At 44.5% G+C, this 20,785-nt stretch overlaps 2 protein-coding genes across 2 annotated transcripts; both read right to left on the bottom strand.

The window, feature by feature from the left end:
* Positions 1 to 2,004: 2,004 nt before the first annotated feature.
* Positions 2,005 to 10,142, bottom strand: LOC138788374 (tripartite motif-containing protein 12A-like; the record flags this gene model as incomplete). The annotated part of the gene is made up of 3 exons (XM_069966178.1): positions 9,972 to 10,142; positions 5,625 to 5,732; positions 2,005 to 3,044 (listed from the first exon to the last, which is right to left on the bottom strand). Coding segments are annotated over exons 2-3 (1,098 nt in total), but the record flags the coding sequence as incomplete, so codon positions are not given.
* Positions 10,143 to 13,038: 2,896 nt separating this feature from the next.
* LOC138788310 (E3 ubiquitin/ISG15 ligase TRIM25-like) lies at positions 13,039 to 15,109 on the bottom strand. Its single transcript, XM_069966062.1, has one exon. The coding sequence runs from the start codon at positions 15,107 to 15,109 to the stop codon at positions 13,334 to 13,336; it is 1,776 nt and encodes a 591-aa protein (XP_069822163.1). The 3' UTR covers positions 13,039 to 13,333.
* Positions 15,110 to 20,785: the final 5,676 nt, after the last annotated feature.

Genomic DNA, 20,785 nt, shown 5'->3' on the forward strand with positions numbered 1-20,785 from the left:
GCCTCTCTATCCCTCCTCCCCGCCCTCTTCACCATTAGGAATGCCCCAGGCAGGATTTCTCCTAACACCACTTGTCTGAACACTGCACATGTGCCTTCACAATCCAGAACCTGTGCAGTGGTCAGACCTGATGAATAGGAGAAATCCTGCCTGGGGCGTTACTAAGGGTGAAGAGGGATGGAGAGGCATCGCAATCCTAGGGCACAGACACTCTAGGCCACGTCAATTTGACACAGGGCTGCAAGTTTAAGAGTTGTTTTTTAGGACAATAACTGCATCACCTGCTGTACGGACCCCAAGACAGATCTTGGATTAAAAGCAGCTGACAGTAAAAGCTGTTGGGGAGGGTAGATTGTGGGTACACAGTCACTTTAACGTTTAACAAATGCAAAGCTCATTTAAAAAATTTTCATTCCATGAAGGAAATTAAATCGCTTTTGCTGTTCTTTAGAGACATTTCTAAATAACTGGATTCGGTACAAACACCAAAAAGCAACAGCTGAAACTGAAACACAAGTAACAACATCTATGAGTGGGCTTATTCTCTCCTACAGTCAGTTTCAGCGCACATCTGTCGCGCAACCCCAAAGAACGGCATTGAACCACGAGTGCGGATGGTTCATTGGCTGATCAGGTATTTTAATACATTTCACCATCTAATAAGGGATGTGCAGCCCAAGGCTGATAGCTGCAGATGGAAACACAAACTATTGTTCTGGGGACCCTGTCCACTCCATGATAGGGCCATCTAATTTACGAGATCAGCGCTGCTTTACAATGCAGCTCGATGCGTACACAGAGTAAAGCACCATAGTAAATGTGCAAAAACTATTTTCTACACTTAGATATGAACGCTCTGCAACTTCACCAAGGAAAAGGCAACATGCCAACCAAAACGATTCTGGGTCGGGTGCTAAACAGGCTCTAACACAACTGACTACAGCATTAGTGCTCCCTGCCGCCAGAAAAATGGCTGTAAATTCTTGAAATCTGTACCCTGAATGTCATCAATGTTAACACCAATTTTTTCTGGTTCTTTCCACTGAGTTATGACATTGGCTAAATGCACTGTGAATCCAATTCTACTTCCTGTGATGTCATTAGTCTCTGGGCAGAATTCTCCAATGTGGATGGTTCCTCCCAGCTGGTGCCCCCACCTGATATCTTTATAAAACCATCACATACATATAATGCAACATGAAGGGGCTCGGTGAAGTTGGCGTTAAAGGTGTGTATGAAAAGGTGATCTGTGTCACGGAGCTCATAAAAGGACAGCTGCCCGGCATCATAATCCAGACACATCCTGACTCTGTCACTAATGATTGTGTGAGGTAACGGTATCTCCTCACTGTTATGAATCCCTGAACATTCGTGACAATACACCTCGCCACCCCACAAACACCAGGACTTGTTATTATATCCAATGTGTGACTGACCCCCCCTCCTGTCTATACTGGGATAACACATCCCCACCTTCCACACCCCTGAACTACTCATCTCCATATTCCAGTAATGGCGACCTGATGAAAAACTGTTGCTGCTAATCACCTGAGGACACTGGAACCGCTTTGCCGTTTTTGGACGATTACGTTTTATTTTTGTCCAGGTTGCAGTTTTCTGGTCTTCTGATATCAGGATATTATTATCAGCTGTGTTTATATCCAGTGATATATCCGTAAGACCCCGCTCTCCCTCTTCTTCCTGCATTACCTCCTGCCCAGCATCCTGAGTACTGACTATTACAGGTGAAGCTTGTGCGTCACTTGGTAGAGAAAGATCACTGTGGTGCCGTTTCCTCTTGTTTACTGTCTTAGTAGGTGAGACTGTCGGTAGATGTGTTATTATATCCAAGATACCTGCATGTAACATCCCGGTAATCACATTCCCATCTATATTATGTGTCTTATAATGTCCCCCTGTGTCCTCATCACCTCCATCATGTCCCCCTGTGTCCTCATCACCTCCATGTCCCCCTGTGTCCTCATCACCTCCATCATGTCCTCCTGTGCCCTCATCACCTCCATCATGTCCTCCTGTGTCCTCATCACCTCCATCATGTCCCCCTGTGTCCCCATCACCTCCATCATGTCCCCCTGTGTCCCCATCTGTGTCCTCATCACTTCCCCCATCCTCAGAATCAGACAAGTCACTTATTTCTGAATCACATAAGAAAGTCAGTGGATCCACAATATTACACAGCTCCTCAATGTGCCTCATCTTCCTGGACAGCTCGTCCTTCATTATTTCCAGCTGCTGTATCGGAGCAGACAGTGACATCTGCTCCTCCTGACTGGAGATCTCCCTCAGGACCCTTTTCTCCAGGTCATCTAGTCGACTTCTGATGTCCATAAACAGGGCAGTGACTCTTTCGGCTTCTCTAGCTCCTTTCTCTTCAGCTTTATGCCTGTGATTTTCCACACTCTGGAAATCTTGTTCAGTCGTCTCTCTTTTTGTGGCCAACCTCTGCAAAATTTTTCCCATTTCTTTCTTTTTTTTCTCCAATTTCTCTTCTAGAGACTCCATCTTATGTCCTTGATGTTCTTCCATCAGACAGCAGGACACACAGATAAAAACACCATCCTCAATGCAGTAATATTCAAGGATTTTGTTGTGGAAGGAGCATTTCCTATTTTCCAGGGAAGTGCTGAGATCGGTCAGGACGTGTTCTGGTGACTTGCTGTGAACTCTCAGATGTTTATCACACAGAGAAGCCTCACACAGCAGACAGGATTTCACAGCAGGTACGAGAAACTCCACACAGTAAGTGCAGCAGATCCCGTTGACCTCCTCCTGATGTGGCTGGGTAGACAGAAGGCGTATTGCTGCATTATGTAGATTTATATTTCTCTTTAGTTCAGACCGCCCATAAAACTTTTCTCTACATTCAGGGCAGAATGAAGATTGAGCTCTAACTTGTGTATTCAGGAAATGGTCTATGCATCCCCGGCAGAAGTTGTGTCCACATGTCAGGGTTACAGGATCAAAAAAAGTAGTCAGACAGATGGAGCAGAGCAGCTCTTCTCTCAGATCAGCAGATGCCATGCCTTTGGGATTTACAAGAGAGGGGAAAATTTTTTAAAAATGACACCTCTTCAATCGAATGCATTTATAAACCAATAACTTGTAATCTGAACTTAATTTGTTGTGCTATGAACATGCCGCTGATGACGCCACTAGTAGCCCTTTACAGAGCCATATTGCCATCCTTATCTATCAAGTACCATACTGCTGACAGAGTGGTCCTGGTGTGAGTAGTTACTGGCCTAGGACACCAAGAAAACTAGTCAAGCCATGTCAAATGAGAATCCAGGTGTGGATGACAGGATAACAAAACCTAGCCCTGGCAAAAAAAAAAAAAAAAAATTACAAAGGGAGAATATGCCTACATGATGGGTTTTACTACAGGGGGAATGCCTCCAAGGGGGAGATATTTACTAGGAGGGGATAACTACCAGAGGCCTAACTACTATATGAATGCACATAGGGGACCTAACTTCCATACAGGGCTGTGGAGTCGGTAAGTCGCAGCTCCGACTCCTGAATTTTATCAGGACCGACTCCGACTCAATGCTCCTTCATAAATGGCCGGTCAGATACCAGTAGAGTTATTTATCACACTGGTTCAGCAGCTTCTCCCTAATGTCCTACATGATCCTGTTACAACTTCTGAGTGAATAAAGGAATACTGTATATAAAGCAGCTTCTCCTGTGTGTGCAGAGGATTCAGCCAGTCTCAAGCCTCCATGTCCTGAACAACTCAGAACTAGACTAGATAGAGCAGGTGGTTTTTCCTGCTGACAATCTTCGATGTTTCTAACTAATATTCACCATACACAAAGAAACACTGCTAACACTGCCAAATCCCTGTGACACAGAGGGGTCAGCCATACTGATAGAGTCACACATAGTGATGTTGAGGGTCACTGTGGGGGCAAGCAATAGCACACACGCACACACACACAGCCTGCTGCAGCCATAGCATCCACACACACAGCCTGCCGCAGCCATAGCATCCACACACACAGCCTGCTGCAGCCATAGCGCACACACACACACACACACAGCCTGCTGCAGCTATAGCACGCACACACACATACACAGCCTGCTGCAGCCATAGCACACACACAGCCTGCTGCAGCCATAGCGCACACACAGCCTGCTGCAGCCATAGCGCACACACAGCCTGCTGCAGCCAAGGCGCACACACAGCCTGCTGCAGCCAAGGCGCACACACACCTGCTGCAGCCAAGGCGCACACACAGCCTGCTGCAGCCAAGGCGCACACACAGCCTGCTGCAGCCAAGGCGCACACACACAGCCTGCTGCAGCCATAGCACACATACATACACAGCCTGCTGCAGCCATAGCGCACACACACAGCCTGCTGCCATAGAACACTGAAGAAAAAACACACAATCTTCTCCCAGAGAGAAAACACCACACGGGGCACTGAGTTTACTGCTACACTACTTATGTCTTCTCCTCCTCCTCTATATTACACAGGATATCTTCATATTACACTGCTGCTCAAATACAGTCATCCAGCATCCAGGAAGAGAACAGCACAGATCTCCCCCCACACAATGGACTCTTCCAGCTCAGAAACAAACTGCCAAATAGTGGCTGACAACTTTTCCCTGACCACCCTCATGTAATAGAGCCAGTGATCTATTAGAATGTTGCTCATAAAATATATTGATGAGCAAATCTTAACATTAAAATTCTTATCAAAACTCAATTCTAAATTGTTTAAAGATTTTTTTAAAGCTGGAGTCGGAGTCGGTACATTTTTTTCCCGACTCCTACTCCAGCCAAAACTAGCTCTGACTCCGACTCCACAGCCCTGCTTTCATATGGGGCAAATTGGGGCCTAATACTATAGGAGGGCACAGAGGGACCTAATTCTACATGTGCTGGAGCAAGAAACATAAAAAGTGCCAAGAGGAGCTAGAAAAAGAAAAAGTGAATGATTCCAATCATTAAAGACACCACCTGTGACTCACTCGATAAAAGTGCACTGTAATCATTTGTACTGCCTGTAGAACTGCTATCTACCAATATATGGCCACGTTTAGAGGGATATTGGTCTTAGTATAGGATGAAATTCTAATAATTATGTATACTTGTTACGCTAGGGCTGCAAGGACATCAGTAACTATGTCCTTGCAGCCCTTGTTTAACGATAATCGGGCCAGGGAATAGGCCCAGTAAACGAGCACCCATCTAGAAGATTGGAACTCGTTTAACGGGCCCCATCAGCCCGTGGAATACTACTCTAAAAATAACTGAGCTCTGGAATCAAGGGCACTTTATAAACAAATAATAATTGAGCTACACTGCAGGTTTTGTCCCAGCTTGCTGGTTATTCTTTGGTGGGTTTAACCATGTCCTTGCAGCATCACATTAAATTCCTCAACAGTACTACTAAATAACAAATTGGGCACACAGTAAATGTGCAGCATACAGTACACAGGGGTTAAGTGTGACTACAAAAGCAAAGTGAACAGTGTCAAAGTAAAATGCATCATTTTATTCCAACCACTATCTGTGTGACTACTGCAGCAGGCCAGAGTTCTATGAAGATCTGCTAGGAGCACTATAAGTACAGTAGAAGTGTGACTTACCTGCGTTCTCTCTACTCATAGGTTCGGGAAGCTTTAATAGGTCTGCCATGGTTACCATCCAGTGCCACCTCCTGGATTCTACAGCACCTGACAGGTGTATTCAGCGACCTAGACTGATCATATAATAAGGAAACCATATCACTCTCAGTCAGTGCTCAAACATATTGAGAATTTAAAGCGTACCAGTCACAATTTTTTTTTTTATAAAAATCAACAGGCGTTATGAATGTTATACACATGGCCAAACTGTGGTCCATGCTTCCTCTGTGCCAATATTTGATCTTTCTCTGATCAAAAAATTATATTAACTTTTTTTAAATTATGATATTAATTATGCATTACTGATGCATATCAATACTATCAATTCTTGGGGGCAAAAAAAATGTTTCGATACCAAATGCTAAACAGAGTATACTGCAGAAAACATGGCAGACGAAAAGCTGAGCAGCTGCCATGTTCTCTCCTGTGTGCCACTCCCTAGTGTGACCTCGCCGGCCAGCTGTGCATTCGGTAAAATTTACAACGGTCTAGAAGTCTATAAGATATTTTAATTAAAAAACCTAAAGTTCTAATAATCCCCATTTTCACATTTCCAATCATATTTAATATCATGGGTAATTTAATTAATTGCACAAACTATAAAATATCACATTCCTGATCATGCACAGTAAATGGCCGAAGTGCAAAAAAAAAAAAGTTCCTAACCCTAACACCCCCCCCCCCAATATTCAACTATGCATAAGCAGGCTGGTCTTTAGCTAGGCATGACCAAAGGAGGAGGCGCTCCTGACAAGCTTATTTACATATTTCTGTTTGATCAAAGTTATCGAAAACTGTGGGAACTGACTCAATAGAGACCATTCCACGACGCCGGCCCAATAGACACCATTCCATGACGCCGGCCCAATAGACACCATTCCATGACGCCGGCCCAATAGACACCATTCCATGACGCCGGCCCAATAGACACCATTCCATGACGCCGGCCCAATAGACACCATTCCATGACGCCGGCCCAATAGACACCATTCCATGACGCCGGCCCAATAGACACCATTCCATGACGCCGGCCCAATAGACACCATTCCATGACGCCGGCCCAATAGACACTATTCCATGGTCGGGCGGATTCCGCTGAAAGAACTGACATGTCTATTCTTTCAGCGGAATGCAGAACTGGCCCGGCCATAGAATGATGTCCGTGCGGATTCCATAGTGTGAACCTACCCAAAGGCTGCATTCACACATACAGGATCCGTTGCAGATTTGCTTTGAATCTAATCTGGGCCATAAAATCTGCTGCAGATTCAAATCTGCTGCAGATCCTGTACATGTGAATGCACTCTAAAGGGGTTGTCCGGGATAATGTGATACTTGGGGGGAACAAGTACGTAATGTACACTTACCTGACTCACTCCCTAACCCCTCCGAATCTTGGGCTGCCCGTTCTCTGCCGTTGTGAAGTGTTTTGGAAACATCTGATTATGCCCTGGTCCCTTCAGTAAAGGACAATCAGCATAGATCCTATACTGTCTATGCTGACCGGCCATTTATAGTGAGAGCAGGACGTTACTACAGGGGTGTAGCTAGGATTCACAGGGCCCCATAGCAAAAAATTTTAAGCCCCCCTCCACGCACAACACAAAGCACTGCGTATATATCTGCTTTACTGCTGATGCACTCATAACCCCTGACCTCTGCACATTTTCCTTTCCTACTTGATTGCCAGCTGTAAAACAGAGGTCAGAGTTTATCAGTGCAGTGAAGCAGAGATCTCTGTCTTCTGCTTGTTAACCCTTTTTTTTTAGTGTTGCAGCATATAAGTAAACATTTGGTCACTTACACACTGCAGTACATAAAGGGTTAAAGGGGTAGTGCGGCGCTAAACAATTATTCACTAAATAACACACATTACAAAGTCTGGTGAGTATAGATCACTACACGGGTCTAGTGTGGGTGGGGGGAAACACGGGGAAGGGGGCCATTCACTAACATAACATACATTACAAAGTTGTATAACTTTTTAATGTGGGTTATTTAGTGAATAATTGTTTAGCACCGCACTCCCCCTTTAACCCTTTAAGGAGGGGGCCAATTATCGTTTTTGTTTTTTCCTCCTTGTGTTTAAAAGGCCATAGCACTTGCATTTTTCCACCTAGAAACCCACATGAGCCCTTATTTTTTGCGTCACTAATACTACTTTGCAATGACAGGCTGAATTTTTGCATAAAGTACACTGCAAAACCAGAAAAAAATTCAAAGTGTGGTGAAATTGGAAAAAAAAAAGGCATTTCTATTATTTGGGGGGGGGGGGGGGGGTATTTGTTTTTACGCCATTCGCCCTAGGGTAAAATTGACTTGTTATGCATGTTGCTCAAGTTGTTACAATTAAAACGATATATAACATGTATAACTTTTATTGTATGTGATGACTTGTAAAAAATTCAAACCATTGTTAAATATACGTTCCTTAAAATCACTCCATTCCCAGGCTTATAGCGCTTTTATCCTTTGGTCTATGGGGCTGTGTCAGGTGTCATTTTTTGCGCCATAATGTTTACTTTCTATCGGTACCTTGATTGCGCATATACGACTTTTTGATCGCTTTTTATTACACTTTTTCTGGATTTGATGCGATTTTTTTGCGCTTACGCCGTTTACCATGCGAGATCAGAAATGTGATTAATAGTTCGGGCGATTACGCCCGTGGCGATAGCAAACATGTTTATTTATTTATTTACTTTTATTTAAAACATGGGAAAAGGGGGTGATTCAAACTTTTATTAGGGGAGGGGGCTTTTTACTAAGAACACTTTTTTTTTTTTTTTTTTTTTTTTACACATATACTAAAAGCCCCCCTGGGGGACTTCTAGTATATACTCACTGATCTCTCATTGAGATCTTTGCTGTATACTTATACAGCAAAGATCAATGAAATCGGCACTTGTTTGCTTTCGGCTGCTGCAGCCGAAAACAAACGAGTGCCGAGCTGTGGTCAGCGCCATCTTGGAGCGGACCCCGGCCGACACCAGACACGGAGATCGCTCCTCCGGGACAACATCCCGGAGGAGCAATCTCCGCCACTAGACACCAGGAAACGGCTGCACACGGTAATCGGATTCCGCTGTCAACTTTGACAGCTGCCTCTGATTACCTGATTAGCGGGCACGGTGATCGGACCTTGCCAGCTAATAGCCGCGGTCCCGGGCTACACCCGGCACCCGGGATCGCGGCCCCGCTCTGAACACCTCTTGGGAACATATGAAAAAAAGTTGTTTATAGTAAAAAGCCCCCTCCCCTAATAAAAGTCTGAATCACCCCCCTTTTCCCAGGTTTTAAATAAAAGTAAACAAACAAATAAATAAACATGTTTGGTATCGCCGCGTGCGTAATCACCCGAACTATTAATTAATCACATTCCTGATCTCGCGCGGTAAACTGCGTCAGCGCAAATAAATCCCAAAGTGCAAAATTGCGCATTTTTGGTTGCATCAAATCCAGAAAAAAATGTAATAAAAAGCGATCAAAAAGTCGTATATGCGCAACCAAGGTACCAATAGAAAGAACACATCATGGCGCAAAAGATGACACCTGACACAGCCCCATAGACCCAAGAATAAAAGAGTTATTAGCCTGGGAATGGAGCGATTTTAAGGAACGTATATTTGTTAACAATGGTTTGAATTTTTTACAGGCCATCAGATACAATATAAGTTATACATGTTATATATCGTTTTAATCGTAACGACTTGTGGAACATGCATAACAAGTCAGTTTTACCCCAGGGTGAATGGCGTAAAAACACAGTTCCCCCAAATAAAAGAAATGCGTTTTTTTTTTCAATTTCACCACACTTTGAATTTTTTTCTGGTTTCGTAGTGTACCAAATGCAAAAATTTAGCCTGTCATTGCAAAGTACAATTAGTGACGCAAAAAATAAGGGCTCATATGGGTTTCTAGGTGGAAAAATGCAAGTGCTATGGCCTTTTAAACACAAGGAGGAAAAACCGAAAACGTAAAAAACGAAAATGGGCCCCGTCCTTAAGGGGTTAAGAAAGATACTGAGAAACAACCTCACCATAAATGCTCAGGCAAAAAAATACATGTATGGCCTAATAAATATATATTATATAGGGTACAGTACAGGTTAGTGTGGTGTATTTACAAACGCAATGTGAACAGCGCCATAATAAATACCCTGCCTCACACGGCTTTTATTCCACCACAGCCCGTCATGGTGGTCTCACCCCCAGCACCCTACCCTCTCTATTACCCTGTACTGCAACAGACCAGGATATATCCATGATGAAGAAACCTGTCAGCTAACGCCCTCCATTATGTCCCCACCTGCTGGGAAGAAACGTTTCTTTAAGATGGCCGCCGCTCTGTCTCTCTGGTAACGACGACTGCGTGAGGTAAAGAACTGAAAGTGAAACTCCGCACTAGCCACGCCCAGTGATCTCGTCAGCTTCCTTCTGGTCATGTGATAAGCAGTGCGTGTCTATGGGAGCTTGCAGTACCACTTATTACCACAGGTGGCTTTTTCGAGCTCTGTTGGTCATGTGACAAAGAATCGTGTTTCAGCTTGCAGTACCACTAACTGCCAGAGGTGGAGTTTACACAGATTCTCCACAGAAGCCATTACAGTCATATACAGTTCTTATTGTGTATGTTTACATGGTGGGGACATGGAGATTAGAATTGTCCTCTATTGTCCAGGATTGTTATGTTAGTGGGGACTTGTGTAGGGGTCCCCATGAAGCCAGAAGTCTCCCACACTGTTGGTGTGTAATCAGGTAAATGTCCTCACAAGTATAGCAAAAGAAGTCTACATACATACACATACAAACATATACAGTATATACATACATATATACAGTATGCATACATACACACATACATATGCATATTTACATATACACACATATATACAGTATATATACATACAAACACATGTATACATAGATATGCACAGATATATATATATATATATATATATATATATATATATATATATATATATATATATACACACTCACCGGCCACTTTATTAGGTACACCTTTCCAACTGCACGTTACCACTTAATTTCTAATCAGCCAATCACATGGCGGAAACTCAGTGCATTTAGGCATGTAGACATGGTCAAGACAGTCTCCTGCAGTTCAAACCGAGCATCAGTATGGGGAAGAAAGGTGATGTGAGGCCTTTGAACGTGGCATGGTTGTTGGTGCCAGAAGGGCTGGTCTGAGTATTTCAGAAACTGCTGATCTACTGGGATTTTCACGCACAACCATCTCTAGGGTTTACAGAGAATGGTCCGAAAAAGAAAAAACATCCAGTGAGCGGCAGTTCTGTGGGCGGAAATGCCTTGTTGATGCCAGAGGTCAGAGGAGAATGGGCAGACTGGTTTCAGCTGATAGAAAGGCTACAGTGACTCAAATAGCCAACCGTTACAACCAAGGTAGGCAGAAGAGCATCTCTGAACGCACAGTACCTCCAACTTTGAGGCAGATGGGCTACAGCAGCAGAAGACCACCCGTTACTAGCATGGTGTACCTAATAAATTGGCCGGTGAGTGTATATATATATATATATGCATACACACCCACCCACATACATATGTGCATATATATATATATATATATATATATATATACACATGCATACATATATACAAAAAAATGTACATATATATATATATACATATACATATACACACACACACACACATATATATTCACACACATGAAGAAGTCACATGTCACATGCACAGCAGGGACAGAGAGTATGGTGGCTTCCAGGCACCAGGGCGAGCTCACTACAGCACACTCGTACAGCACAGCAGAGACAGCATACGGTAGAGCTTCAGACGTCAACGAAATAACAGCAGAATCTGGCAGTAGGGGACAACGGGGATGGCAGCAGGTGACGGTCTTCATATCCTGCATGCAGCTGTTCTGCAACGGACGGTGAAGGTAAGGGACAACTGCAGCGAGCTAAAAATAATCACAGCTGCATGCCCTGGTGTGCTGTTCGGCGGCATGTTTCAAAACAAAAACCTTGCTAGGTCTTACTTTTGGGGCCTCATATTTAGCAAATAAGCAAAAACCTCTACTAGGTCTTATTTTCAGGGGATGTCTTATTTTCGGGGAAACGGGGTACATGCTCACCACTTAGGCTAGGTTCACAATGCAGTACATTTGAACAGGATGCTAATGTGTATCATGGCATACTGCAGTGGGCGTTATTCTTTTGGCACCTAATGCTGCTATATGTTAATCTAATGGGAATCAATAACATTGACTGCTGTACAACTGAGTTTCTTTCTTTATGTTAGCACATACAGTCTCAATGGAGTCACTAGGTGACTTTGTTCAGGACACTGAAATAAATGGCACAAAAATACTGCGGAAACACCATCACGTGTTTCTCAACAACAGCGAGCTAGCCGGACCTTATATTGGGAAGAAACAACCAAGCCAAGGGGGTCTCCAGTCAAGGAAACCGCCTTCCAACAAGCCACAGTCAAGCATGACCTGACCTGGGAAATACCCAACTAAGGTATCCATCCACAGACAGCTGTTTCGGGATATTTTCCTCTCATCAGTGCCGAGCTGGATAACAGCTGCCTGTGGATGTATACTTTGCTTGGGTATTTCCCAGGTCAGGTCATGCTTGACTGTGGCTTGTTGGAAGGTGGTTTCCTTGACTAGAGACCCCCTTGGCTTGGTTGTTCCTTCCTGCAAATACTTTAAGTACTTTGTACTTTGTCTTCGGGCTGCATTCACCTTCTCCAGGCACCAGGATTTAAATGCTGATCGTTCAGGTTCGGACAAACCTTAACTTTTGCCAATTTTTCTTAGTAAATACCTTGATGTGTCCTCTTTCTAGATAAGGTGAATGTAAATGTATTTTTATGATAAAAATATAAAAAAGAGTCCAGAGGTTAGATGAAGCCACGTGTTTGTAGTTTATTAACTAGCACCACCCGTGTGCACACAAAGCAATACCACTCCTAGAAAACCCCAACGTGTTTCGGATGTGTTGTGTACTCTTACTTATGGCCATAGCCATGAGTAAGGGTACACAATGCATCCGAAAAGCATTGACATTTTTTTTTGTGTGGGGGGGGGGGAGGTGTACCGCTTTGTATGCACGTAGATGGTGCTAGTTATTAACCTGCAAACATGTGGCTTTATCTAACTGCTGTACAAAAGTCTTTTTATGTGTTCCATATTGACATGGGTAGAAGTGGGAGCCCGGGTTAACTGTTTAATAAAAAACAAATACAGAAATGAATCAAGAAGTAAAAACTTTAATTATGTGAAAAATATTACACATGAAATAAAAAAAAAATATTTTTTTCCACATTTTAAGGCTTTTTGTAAGATTTAGAAAGAAAATGGAAAGTAACATCTAAGATGTTCCCAATTGTATTCTTCAGTGGCCACACAATGTTGCTGGGACACCACGTGGTTACTGGAGAAGGCAAGGGGGCATGGTTTTAAATCCATGTGGGAACCACAATGTGGAGACATGGATTCAGGCTCTGAATACATCCAGGGAGGGGGTTAAAAACTTTAAAAAGTGCATTATGTGAGCACAGCCTCAAAAAAATTGTTAATTAGATCCTTCATAAGGCCCTTCTCATTGCTATATCCTAAGAACCAAATGTTCCACCAATCATATTCCGCTCCCAGTGATGTCACTAGTCTCTGGGCACATTTCCTCTATGATGATGGTCCCTCATATCTGTTGGTGACCTTGATATCTTTATATAACCATCATATACACCTAGGACAGCATGTAGGGGCCCGGTGAAGGTTGTCATAAAGGTGTGTAAGTGTCTTATGGGGTAACACAGCTCATAAAAGGACAGCCGTCCGGCCTCATAATCCAGACAGATCCTGACTCTATCACTGGAGATCTGGTGACGTAACTTGATCTCTTTACCAACATGTATCACTAAATACTGATTATTACACACCTGCCCTCCACACAATACCCAGGACATGTTATTATCCCCAATGTATGACTGATCTCCTCTCCTGTCTATACTGGGATAACACATCCCCACCATCCACAATACAGACACATTGATCTCCACATCCCAGTAATGTCGTCCTGAGGAGAATCTCCCGGTGCCCATCACCTGATGATTACACAGGAATCTCTCTGCTGTTTTTGGATGATTCTGTGTTTCCTTTCTCCAAGTTGCCATATTCAGGTCATTTGATATAAGGAGATTATTACCAGCTGTGTTTACATTCAGCAATATGTCTGCAGGACCCTCGCCATAAGTCCCGACCTCCCCCGCACCCCCAGTCCTGACTATTACCCCATCACCCCCATATTCTGTACCTGACACAGGTGAAGCTTGTGTGTGACTGGGCCGAGATCGGACACTGGGGGGTTGTGCTCCCATTGCTTTTGGTTTTGCGGGTGAGATGGTCTGTAGATATGTCATTATATCAGAGATACCTGTATGTAACATCCCTGTAATCACATCCACATCTACATCTTGTGTCTTATCATGTCCCCCTGTGTCCTCATCCCCTCCACCCTCTTCAGGATCACACAAGTCACCTGTGTCTGGATCCTGTAAGACATCCAGTGGATCCGCCATGTTACACACCTCCACAATGTGTCTCATCTTCCTGGACAGCTCATCCTTCTTTATTACCAGTTTCTGGATGACATCAGACAGTGATAGTGACAGCAGCTCCTCCTGCCTGGAGATCTCACTCAGGACCCTCTTCTCCAGGTCGTCCTGCCGTCTCCTGATGTCTAAAAAGAGGACAGTGACTCTCTCAGCTTCTGCAGATGCTTTTTCTTCAGCTTTTCTCCAGCGCTCCTCCACACTCCGGACTCTTTCCTCAGTCTTCTCTCTCTTTGTGATCACTTTCTGCAGGACATTTCTCAGTTTCTTCTTCTTCTTCTCGGAGGCCTCATCCAGCTTCTCCACTCGGTGTCCCTGATGTTCTCCATCCAATCTGCAGGACACACAGATACAAGCATTGTCCTCAGTGCAGTAATATTCCAGGACCTTCTTATGGACAGAACATTTCCTCTTCTCCAGGGAAGTGCTGGGATCGGTCAGGACGTGTTCTGGTGACTTGCTGTGAACTCTCAGGTGATTATCACACAGAGAAGCCTCACACAACAGACAGGATTTCACAGCAGGTACAGGAGAGTGAATACAGTAAGTGCAGCAGATCCCGGTGATCTCCTCCTCATGGGGCTGAGTAGACCGGAGACGTTCTGCTACATTACGTAGAGTTATGTTCCTCTGTAGTGTTGGCCGCTCCTGAAATTCTTCTCTACATTCAGGGCAGGAATAACCTCCAGCCCCGTCCTGTGTATTCAGGACCTGATCAATACATCCCCAGCAGAAGTTGTGTCCACATCTCAGGATTACAGGATCTGTATAAAGGTTCAGACAGATGGAGCAGAGCAGCTCGTCTCTCAGATCAGCAGACGCCATGGCTTCAGTAATGAAATGAAACTAAATGTAAACTTAATGTGTATATAGTTCAGCCCTTGAAAAAAAAAACATGTATAGGGCGTGTTTAAGGACATATGACACTGCAGAATTTGCGAGTGAGAGCATTCTGTTAACCCTATTTTCTAGACCAGAGTACATGTCTTGTCTTCAATCTAAATTACCGGTGCCGGTCTATTGATGAAAAATATTAAAGCAATATATCTGCTGGTACATTCGCTTTAAATTTATAAGTGCGCCAGTACTATTCACATGCTGATTTCAGTCAGCTTAAGGGGGTACTCCGGCCCGGGGGTATTTTTAGGCTATGGTCGGGAAGTCCCGTCTCGGCCGCTGAATGGCTGCCGCAGCTCATACCAGGAAGTGGCCGCAGCTTTAGTAAACCTATGTTAGAGTAAGATAAGGAAGTGGGTATTGTGGCAAACTAGCCAGTTATGTAAAGTATGGATTGAAATTGTACAATTTCTTCAGCCCGGGCCGTGACTGTGCTCGGAACTGGGCCGCAGTTCAAAAAAAGGACGTCAGCAGGTGTAAATCATGATCCAAACCTACACTTGCTGGAAGCAGGTGTAGATTTGGTATGCCGGGCGCCGGTGCGGCCACCCGGCCAGCCAGATTCACTTAGAGGTGTGCCAGATTAATGGTGCGTTTACACAGGCAGATTTATCTGACCAATTTTGGAAGCCAAAGTCAGGAATGGACTTGAAAAGACAGGGAATCTTAGTCTTTCCTTTATGACCTGCACCCTATTTATAGTCTTTTCCTGGCTTTGGCTTCAGAAATCTGTCAGATAAATCTCTCTGTGTAAACACACCATTACTTAGAGGCGTGATGGGTGCTGATGTTAGCCCATTAAGTGTACATGCATTTAGTGTGGGAGCAGATACAGTTAAATCTAGTGCTCTGAGTAACAGGCTGGGAGTCATTGGCTCCCGACCCTGTCAATCACTCTGAAGGCCAGAGGTAGCATTATACCTCCATACAGGGGCGGAACTACCGCCGTAGCAGCCGTAGTGGCTGCTACAGGGCCCTGCCGGATCAGGGGGCCCGTGGCGCGGGCCCTCGGAGCTAACATAGCCTGTAGCACCCGGCGGCCGAGCAGGCCTCCCAGGTGCTGCAGCTGTTTGGGGTCCGGGGGTGTCCTGGTACCTGGGGGCAGCACTGGTACCGGACTCAGCATCCGCCCGGGCTAGTTCTTCTGGCTCACGGAGCGTCTGTGCCGGAAGTACAGGCCGGGGGCGGACTCTGAGCTCTCTGGTACCTGTGCTGCCGGGGATAGGACGGGACGCGCGAGGGGCACAGTCCACAGACGCTCTGTGCGCCGGAAGTACTAGCCCGGGTGGACGCTGAGTTTGGTACCAGTGCTGCCCGGGAATCCCCGGGACACCCCCCAGGAAGCCCCCTGGGGAGAAGCGGAGAAGACAGCCGACGGGGGAGTTAGGTGAGTTGTGTTTTTTTTTTTATCTGCTTTGCAAAGGGGGATCACCCAGGGGGCATCTATGGGGATATTCAAGGGGGGGGGCATCTATGGGGGATATACAGGGGGGGGCATCTATGGGGGATAATACAGGGGGCCATCTATGGGGGATAATAAAGGGGGGGTGGCATCTATGGGGGATAATACAGGGGGGGTGGCATCTATGGGGGATAATACCGGGGGCCATCTATGGGAGATATACAGGAGGCATCTATGGGGGATATACAGTTATGCAATTGTCAACAAAAACAATAGGAAGAGTTCCCTATTTAGATTAGTCTCACAATGGCAACAATTTAAACCAATCATTCAGATGGTGTGCAAGTGTTTAGAGAAAAAATAAAATAAAAAATCTTAGAATTTAGTCTACCTCACTGTCCTTTATTACATTTAGAGTCTTGTCCTTAAAGTGCACCTGTCATCATAAAAAAACTTTTGACATGTCATAGAGACAACTCAGACCCGGACCGATCAAAACTCTTGACATGTCTTCTCCCTCCTCAGTGTCACCTGATGAGCTTCTAATATAACTCTTTGAGCCCGGCTCTTCACACTGAGGGTGCATTCACACTGAGGAATAGGCCAGGAATTGCAGAGGAAAGTTTTCTGCTTGAAATTCCTCGCCTATTCAGCTCTGGCAAAATAGGAGCAGAATTCGAGCGGAATTCAAGCAGAATTTAAGCCCCCATTGACTTCTATAGGATTCCTCTAGCAGAAGCCATTTAAAGAATTGACATGTCAATTCTTTGGGCAGAAAATGGATCTGCGGCAAAAAATTCTGCACAGAAATTCTGCAGTGTAAACAACAGAGCGGAAATTCCATTGAACACAATGGGACATTGCTCTGTTCATATTTTACAGAAGGAATTTCAAGCAGAAATGAAGAGCGGATTCCTCTTCAATTCTTTGTCTATTCCTCAGTGTGAAGGCACCCTGGCACAGGGTAAGGTCCTTTAACTCCAGGTCTGGTGTGGTGGTGTTATCCAGTCACAGTATCGTGGTATTGGTCAGGACTCGTGTGGTGTTATCCAGTCACAGTATGGTGGTATTGCTCAGGTCTGGTATGGCGGTGTTATCCAGTCACAGTATGGTGGTATTGGTCAGGTCTGATGTGGCGGTGCTATCTAGTCACAGTATGGTGGTATTGGTCAGGACTGGTGTGGTGTTATCCAGTCACAGTATGGCGGTATTGTTCAGGTCTGGTATGGCTGTGTTAAATGTAACACCTGGAGCTATTACCTATCAATCCTGTGGTGAGAATTCCTTCAAGCAATATGAAAACGACTCTAATAGTTGACTCAATGTGGAAATTTGTTCATTTTTTAAACAATGATTCAGACAATGCTCCCCAAGATGGGGAGGTTTAGTTCAGGTTTAGTTCCTAGGGCAGCAGCAGTTGTTAATACAGCCCTGCACTGTATACATCGACATTCTATTCTTTGTGGTATGCTGACAAATACCTTTGATGTACTGCTATAATGCAGTGTGAACCTGACATTGCACAGACACTATGACACAGTATTCGCACTGCGTTTTGGGCGATTCTCAATAAAAATCTGGCCCTGGGAGTTGATCTGCCCTCCAGCAGTCATACTTTGGGGGGAGGGGGGTGATTGGTCAGTAACGCACCACTCCTGTCACTAACACACTTGTCATCAGAAAATGTGTCATCAGAAAACTACCAATTGTTTAAAAGAAGTTTTTATGTTAAAACTTAAAAAAAAAATTGTGATGTTTTTTCAAAAAAAATTTTTTTATTGTACTTTTTATATAATAAAATAATCTTGAAATCTTGCGGTTATCATTCTCACCACAAGGTTAAAAACTAAACTGGGGCTTCCTGATCCATCTGAGGTGATAAGAGTAGGCTGTTGCAAAATGATCTCTACCGCATTACAGTGACAGGTAACACCAGTAGATAGAGACCCTCAGTACAAGACGGTAGCATCTTAAGCTTTGGCTATCCAGGCATTATGGAATTGTAATTTTGTAACGGCTGGAGGGCTGCAGGTTCCCCATCCCTGTTTTTGGGAAAAAATGTCTTCTAGACTAGTACATCAGCAAAGACACTATGGAGCTTGAATATCATTAGCCCTAGGCCAAAATGGGCACCCTCCATTCTAGGCCATGCCAAGTGCCCAGAGAAAAAAATATTGCATGAAATCCCCTGAAATAATTTTGTGTCTGGATTAGAGATGAGCGAACCTCGAGTATGCTTGAGTCCATCTGAACCCGAACGTTCGGCATTTGATTAGCGGTGGCTGCTGAAGTTGGATAAAGCTCTAAGGTTGTCTGGATAACATAGATACAGCCAATGACTATATCCATGTTTTCCACATAGCCTTAGGGCTTTATCCAACTTCAGCAGCCACCGCTAATCAAATGCCGCACGTTTGGGTTCGGATGGACTCCAGCATGCTCCAGGTTCGCTCATCTCTAGTCTGGATTAAACAAAAATCAGAAAAAATATAGAAACCAAAGGGGTACTATATCCATAACTAAATACCTTGAAGTGTTCTCTTTTCCAGATGGGTTGATTTGTAGATGTCTTTTTATGATCTGACAGCAGAAGGCCTCAGCATCACCATATAATGTTTAAAAATCACTCATCCCTAGGCCTAAATGGGAGTAGCGTTGTGCCAAGTGCCCAATAAAAAATAGCAAACATATTTGTTATTTATGTAATCAGTACAAATACAGAAATAAATCGAGAGGCATACAGAAGTAAAATCTTTAATCATGTGAAAAATGTTATACATGAAACTTCTTTTCGAGGCTTTTTGTCAGATTTAGAGAGAAAGGGGAAAGTAATATCAAGATGTTCCCAATTGCATTCTCCAATGGCCGCACAATGTTTTCGGGAGTTTTGGCAACACCACGCGGTTACTGGAAAGGTTACATGCAGGGACCATAATGTGAAGACGCGGCCTCAGGCTCTGAATACATCCAGGGAAGGTTAAAAACTTAAAAAGACAGTGAGAACACAACCTAAAAAAAAGTTAATAAGATCTTTCATAACGCCCTATCTTATAGGCCGAATGTTCCACCAATCAGGTTCTGGTCCTTGTGATGTCACCAGTCCCTATGCAGGTTTTCTCTATGATAATGGTCCCTCACAGTTGTTGCTCCCCTATGATATTTTTATGCAACCATCATACAGAAATAATGCAGCATGAAGGGGCTCGGTGAAGGAGGTGGAGAAGGTGTATAAGTGTCTGATGGGGGTCACACAGCTCATAAAAGGACAGCTGCCCGGCCTCATAATCCAGACAGATCCTGAATCTATCACTGACGAGCTTGTGAGGTAATGGGATGACTTTACTGTCATGTATCACTGCATGCCGAGTATAACACCCCCACCCTCTACACAATACCCAGGACTTGTTATTATATCCAATGTGTGACTGACCTCCCCTCCTGTCTGTACAGGGATAACACATCCCCACTCTCCATATCGCTGACCCACTGATCTCCACATCCCAGTAATCATACCTCCCAACTTTTGCAAAGAGCAAAGAGGGACATGTGCGCTGCGGTCCCCATAGCCACGCTCCCATAGCGGGCTTCCATAGCCACGCCCCCATAGCGGCCTTCCATGGCCACGCCCCCATAGCATCCCTCCATAGCCACGCCCCCATTGCAACCTTCCATAGCCACTCCCCTACAGTCACCACATGCTGCTGACTGAATACTGCCCTATACAGTATCCAATCCCCCCAAAAATGCCCTATATAGTATTCAATCCCCCATTATAGTGCCCCACATAGTATCCAATCCCCCACATAGTGCCCCACATAGTATCCAATCCCCCACATAGTGCCCCACATAGTATCCAATGCCTCATATAGTGCCCCACATAGTAGCCAATCCCCCATATAGTGCCCCACATAGTAGTCTATGTCCCTATATAGTGCCCCACATAGTAGCCAATCCCCCCATATAGTGCCCCACATAGTAGCCAATCCACATATAGTGCCCCACATAGTATCCAATCCCCCATATAGTGCCCCACATAGTAGCCAATCTCCATATAGTGCCCCACATAGTATCCAATCCCCCATATAGTGCCACACATAGTAGCCAATCCCCATAGAGTGCCCCACATAGTAGCCAATGCCCATAGAGTGCCCCACATAGTAGCCAATGCCCCATATAGTGCCCACATAGTATCCAATCCCCCT

This window comes from Dendropsophus ebraccatus, chromosome 1 (genome assembly GCF_027789765.1).
Source record: "Dendropsophus ebraccatus isolate aDenEbr1 chromosome 1, aDenEbr1.pat, whole genome shotgun sequence".
NCBI classification, from domain to species: domain Eukaryota; kingdom Metazoa; phylum Chordata; class Amphibia; order Anura; family Hylidae; genus Dendropsophus; species Dendropsophus ebraccatus.

Excerpts from the sequence above, each read along its gene's own strand:
- LOC138788310 (XM_069966062.1), bottom strand. The coding sequence starts at position 15,109 with ATGGCGTCTGCTGATCTGAGAGACGAGCTGCTCTGCTCCATCTGTCTG.